Source organism: Malaclemys terrapin, chromosome 8 (assembly GCF_027887155.1).
Source record: "Malaclemys terrapin pileata isolate rMalTer1 chromosome 8, rMalTer1.hap1, whole genome shotgun sequence".
Classification (NCBI taxonomy): Eukaryota; Metazoa; Chordata; order Testudines; family Emydidae; genus Malaclemys; species Malaclemys terrapin.
In genome coordinates, this window is record NC_071512.1 from 79,995,145 (window position 1) to 80,001,080 (window position 5,936).

A 5,936-nucleotide genomic window follows, 5' to 3' on the forward strand; every position below is an offset into this window, starting at 1 on the left:
CTCTCACCTGATGTAGTCGTTTCTGCACAGGATCATACCGCTCTTGGTGTAACAGGAGGTGCCGATGTCCCCCAGCTGAGCCTGGCAGCAGGAGCACTTCAGGCATCGGCTGTGCCAGTAGCTGTCCATGGCGTAGAGCAAGAAGCGATCCGCGATCTTCCCCCCGCAGCCTGCGCATCTTTTCCACGAGAGGGAGCCAGCAGTAACCGGGGGAGGTTGCGAGCTGCTGCCCGGGTTCACCATGGTCTGTGTAAGAAGAAGAGAAAGGGGGAGAAGGGGGGAGGTGGTTAACTCCAAGCCATGAATCGTGTCCATGCCCTTCCCGGTGCGGTAGAGGGAAGTGGGGGGCAACAGAAGGAGAGATGGTGCAAAAGCACACTCCGTTACTTGTCTGGGGCTTTGTTCTGGATCCACGAGCCTGCCTGCCTCCCAACTTGTCACCGGTGGCCTGAGCTTTACTGCTGTCAAACGAGGCTCTGGTGCACCCCAAAATACACGTGCACACTGGGCAACATGCACCGAACTTCGTACCCCACCTGGAGTGCCAGGGGTCCGGCACGATTGACATGAAAAAGGGAGAGTGGAGCGAACAGCAAATTGGCCCGCAGCCCTGCTGAAGCCATGTTCCATGCGCAGGCAGAGCTCTGGGAAATGCAGCTGCAGTTCACAAGTTGGGAACAGTTCAGGGGTTTTGTGCTAAAGGAGAGATATGGGCAGCGTGAAAAGTTGTGAAACTGGTTTTTCAAATCTCCAAGCCATTGTAATGCCGGCTCCATGATTGTCCCAGATCTCGTTTTTATTTAGAAGATCAGTGGAGTGTTTTCTCTGGGTTTTTTAAGACACTAGCCTGAATAAAAGATAATTGAACTTTAGAACTCCTGTACAAACACTCCACTTTTGTCTCGCTAATCTGCCCTTGATCAGCAATTTAAATGCTAAACCTTTGTTACGCCAAAAAAGAAAAAAAAAAAGTTTACTGATAATACAATAGACCAGAACATTCAAGTGCACCACACTCAGGCTGGATCATGGCTGCCTCCAAAACTGCTAAAGTGCTTTTTTCACTTTCTAATAAATGCTTTTTACAAGCGGGACAACTGGGAGATAACATAGGAATCAATTCATAAAGCTTATTCTAAACCGATTAATTTGTTGCCTCCAATCCAGAGTCCAATAAGCTCCTAGTGTTCCACTAGTCATTTATAGTATAAACAGATCAAGTTATTTACTGCCAATTAAGCAGCATGTTTTGTCTTTGTCCTTTGTAAACCGTATGTGCTCATATCGAGGCATCTGGCTATCTGCTAAAGCCATTCAGACTGATACCTCCAAAGGAGGGAGGGCGAACTTTTCCTGCCCACTGGCCCAACTTGGCTACAGGGAGTCAGAACTTACATTCCTTAAATAGGCCGATTTTAAGCACACATTTCCCCAGAAAGAGTTCCTGAACTTCTGTCCAGTGACCGCACAATAAACCAGAAGAACTGCACCAATTAAGCTGTAACAAAAACCCTGAGACTTTGAAAAGAGAACCACTCTAAAAGCCATTAGCATTGCATTTATCTGAATGCATCATATACCTTTATGTAAATTGATTTCTGATGCATTTGCTCAAGGAATTGCCTTTTGTTAACAGTTTCTATCCATAACCTAAGCGAAGCTACATTTCCTGCTTTGAGACTTTAAACCTTTTTTAACGTTTTAAATCACTTCAGATCTCTTAAAAACCTAAGACTCCAAGCTGCCTTTCCCCAGTCTTGTTGAGCAGTAAATATATACTGTATTTTAAGAAAGGAAACGTTACACTGAGAAAGGCATCCAGTAACCCCATTAAGCTAAAGCTCTTAAGGACAAGCAATACCTTAATGCTGATTAAATCTAAAAGAGATGAATCAAGAGGACTGACCAGAAAGTGACTCCCCTGATAACTAAGGACGGGCCCTCATCAAGTTTCATTTAGAGTGGGGGGGGGAAGCTTTTAACTTAAATAGGCTTACTCTAGTAATTACATAGCCAAGCAATTTAGGTCCTGGGATAGAGTCAGTGAAATAGAAAGCAGAGCTGGCAGCTAGAGGCAAAATAACCCCCCTTTTAACAATGTCTCTGGTGTTTTTTAATGGAGACCAAGGGAGGGACAAGCGCAGAGCTGGCAATTTGTAGTTTAAAAAAAATGGATGCTTAATTCATGTCTTGGTTTTAATTAGGTGATTCGCCGGATTTCTCCTGGATTGAAACAAAAGACGGGGGGGGCGAGAGGTAGGGAATTGGAAAGGAGAGAATTAGGGAGCTCACTTTGATCTTTCCTGCCACTGTTTCAAAATAGTGTTTACTACAAAGAGAGCGGGTGGCGGGTCCTCACACCCTCCTCTTTCCCTCAGTTCACCATTGAGCCAGGCAAAGCCCTTTTCCTTTAGCCGCCGGGAAGAGGGAAAAGCAGCCCAGAGCAGCAGCAAAGGAGCCTTTTGTAAGCAGAGACAGCTACAGTGCGTCCGGCCCCGCTGCTGCTCGGCTCCCCCAGAGTTTACAGGCACCCTCCTTATCTAAGGCGACCGATTGAGTTTACTCGAAATCCGAGACGATGGGGGGGGGGCGCCAAAGAAGACAGAGCGCATGCAAAAAAAGAACCTCCTTACCTGTTTCCCCTCTATATTGCAAGAGGTCGGGGAGCAGCGTCGCTCTGGTTTATAGGGTGGTGTGTCGGGGGGCAGGCGGTTTTCTTGCAAAGAACCAACACAATGTTCGCTGGCTGGGGCTCGCGTCCGCCGGCAGAGTCCCCCCACGCCCGTCAGTGCAGCCCGGCTAGCAAAATACAGACGAGAGACGTGCGGCAGAGTCCTCCCTCCAGCCCCCGCTTCCTGGAGGGGAGCCGCGGCGCTCGGTCCCGGCCGCTGGGCTGTAGGCGCAGGGCGCCGCTGCAATCGCTGGGTAAGTTTGGCAATGTGGCTTCACTTTGTATCGCTCCCCCCGCCCTCAACCTCCACCCTCCTTGGCCGGGTCCGGAGCCTCCTGCAGCAGAGAACCAACCTCCCGCCGCTCGGGAAAGCGCCTCGGAGCCCCGCGCACGGGCAGCGGGAGAGGGGCCGGGGCGAGGAGCCGCTGCTGCTACCGCTGGGGTTCCGTGGCGGCGGCGCTGGCAGGACTCGCAGGGAGGCCCCCTCTCCGTGCGCGTCTCTTTCCGCCGCCCATCCACATGTGTTACTGACAGAGCAAAATCCCAACTACATCCCGGCTCTGCTCCCACCGTCAGCCGCGCGCAGCCAATCCGCCCCCCGCTTGTTCAGGCGGAATAATAAAACCTGCCAATCCCCGCCAAGACAAAGGAATGAGCGAAGGCGCGGGGGGAGGGAAGCGGCAGGGAGAGGAAGGAGGGAGTCAGGTGGGAAGCAGCAGCCTGGCTTGGCTAGGGAGCGAGGAGAGGCTGTGCTTGGTGCTGCTGATCAGCGTCACGGGGGAGGTGGGGGGCTGAGCGTCCCCTGCCCTCGCTGACTGTGCTGCCGGCCGGCTCTGGGGGGAGGCTCATAATATTACTGCCCCTTCCTCCCCCCCGCGGCCCTTCAGGAACTTGAGAGAATCATTTTTGATCGCATAGCGACCCCCCTGGGAACAGGTTGCAGTGGGTCCTCTTTAAGTGTCTCCTACCTGCCCTTTATCAGCCCTTTTATCGTCTGTACAGCAAATGCCCACACGCCAACTGTTGGGCTTTCCTCTTGCATGGGGTTATATTTAGAGCTCTTCTGCCTAAGCACTTTACATGGCTGGGTAATATTACTCGTCTCCTTTAAGTGAAGCGGAGGGGGCTAGGGTACACATAATCACTAAAGAGAGAATTCTGCTTCCTTTGGCATCAAGGGCTGCAGGATCAAGTCCTAATCTAGTTTATCCGGATACTTTTGTTCAGAAATTAGAGCAGGCACTTGGGGCCGTATTCTATACACACAGCTCCCCATGAAAGGTGTGTATCGGAGGCCAGAATTTGACCCTTTGATAAGGAAAAGACGGGAAGGGGAGTTGCGAGTAAAGTGGCTCTCTAATTCTGCCAGTGGGATAGACCATATCAAGCCATTGATTTTTAAGTACTCCCCACTGAAATCAATGGGAAGTTCTACTTAAAAATGAGTGCCACTATATAAGACAGTATTATTAATACTTCATAAAGGTTTAAAGGGGGAATATGTTCTACACTTGGCTGGCAGTTAACTGCACAGTGTGCCACTTGAAAGGTACTACTGCTACTCTAAAAAATAAACCCAAACAGTATGAAAGCCAGTTAGAGGAACTAATATTCAGTATCTATACATAGTGGAAAAATTAAATATTAATTGCACAGTTCTCAAGTCCCCAGCGTAGCACACAACACAGGCAAATATGGGAGGGATAGACACTGCAACTAAAAATTAGTAATGAAAGAAGCTTTAAATATAACAGTGGTTTTCAATCAGTGGTCTGCGGACCACTGCGGGTCTGCACACTATGTCTAAGATTTCCAATGGGGGTCCACACCTCCATTCAATTTTTTGTTTTTTTAGGGGTCCACAAATGAAAAAAGGTTGAATACCACTGACATATAATACAACACAACTTTGGGGGTTCTATTCGTGCAAACAGTAATCCCTGCAAGTAATGGGAGTCTAGGGGTAACTTTTTTCAGGTTTAGTCTCTTATCTTATCGCTTCCTGGCTCTCTGAGCTGTGGTCCAAGTGTAGTCTCACACAGTGCATGGCAATATGCTTTACAGAGCTAAACACAGCTAAAAGAGAGAGATAAATAATCAGATATATAGGATTCATTTATTTAGCATAAAAAGTTTATAATCTCAAATTCCTCTTTTAGGATTTGATGTAAACAACAATAATTAAAGTTAGAACACCAGATTTATGTTGGTCAGAGTTAAATCCAGGTTTTTAATAAGGCACAATTAGTGGCAATATGTAAGGTACTTTTTAAAAATATCCCAACACTAGAATGAAATTAACATTTAGTCATAAGTGTCCAAGGCCTACCTCATCAGGTGGAGCAATTGGTTGCTTTAGGCAGTAAAATGTTTAGTGATGATGCCACAGTGTGTGACAGTGCCCAGGGCAATACAAAATCTTAGAGCTGTTTCTGTAAAACTAATTTAGAAGTGATACAGTCACGTATGTTTGTGAAAAGCAACAGAGGGTCCTGTGGCACCTTTAAGACTAACAGAAGTATTGGAGCATAAGCTTTCGTGGGTGAAGCTTTCTGATGAAGTGGGCATTCACCCACGAAAGCTTATGCTCCAATACTTCTTTAGTCTTAAAGGTGCCACAGGACCCTCTGTTGCTTTTTACAGATTCAGACTAACACAGCTACCCCTCTGATAGGTATGTTTGTGAGAAGATTTTAGATGGGGATATTTATTTGCAGATGGTGTACTATCTAGTATTTATACTAATATGAAAACTGCGTTATCTCTTTGAAAGAGCAAAAAGTAAACGTCACTGTAATCAAAATCCAGGTGTACTTTAACCACAGCGCCACCTATAGGTGTCCTTTATTTCTGCATCTTGGCCTTAATTGGACCAAAAAGAAGTTAGAATTTAGATAGGAAAATGTTTAGATAAAAAAAAAAAAAATCTATAGGAAAACAGTTGTGGATGACATAGATATAAAGTTATATTTTGATGACATAACCATTAAATATTATACTTAAAAATCAGAGGTACAATTTAAATGTAGAGAATCTTTCACTGCATTTTCACAGCATACATACAACACTTGACTGGGAGCTCATTGAAGGATAGGAACCTTAGTCGGAAGCAGACAAGGGTTGTGGTTAAAAATGAGGGATACATTTCTTTATCATGTCTGTGCAGATATCACCTAGATATCTCCACGTATATACACATATATTCTCTCCAACTATATATTTGTCATTTGGGTTCTGGTACAATTTAAAACTTAAAGTGACAAGG

The 5,936-nt window shown here is 46.4% G+C and overlaps 1 protein-coding gene across 1 annotated transcript in view; it reads right to left on the reverse strand.

Annotated features, from left to right (window-relative positions):
• The window catches only part of LMO4 (LIM domain only 4), a 19,117-nt gene extending 15,892 nt beyond the window's left edge, over positions 1-3,225 (reverse strand). Inside the window, exons 1-2 of the mRNA XM_054037515.1 lie at positions 2,634-3,225; positions 8-246 (exon numbers count right to left, since the gene is read on the reverse strand). Of these exons, the coding sequence (XP_053893490.1) occupies positions 8-243 (236 nt within the window). The 5' untranslated portion in view covers positions 244-246; positions 2,634-3,225. The remainder of the gene's footprint in view (positions 1-7; positions 247-2,633) is intronic.
• Positions 3,226-5,936: the final 2,711 nt, after the last annotated feature.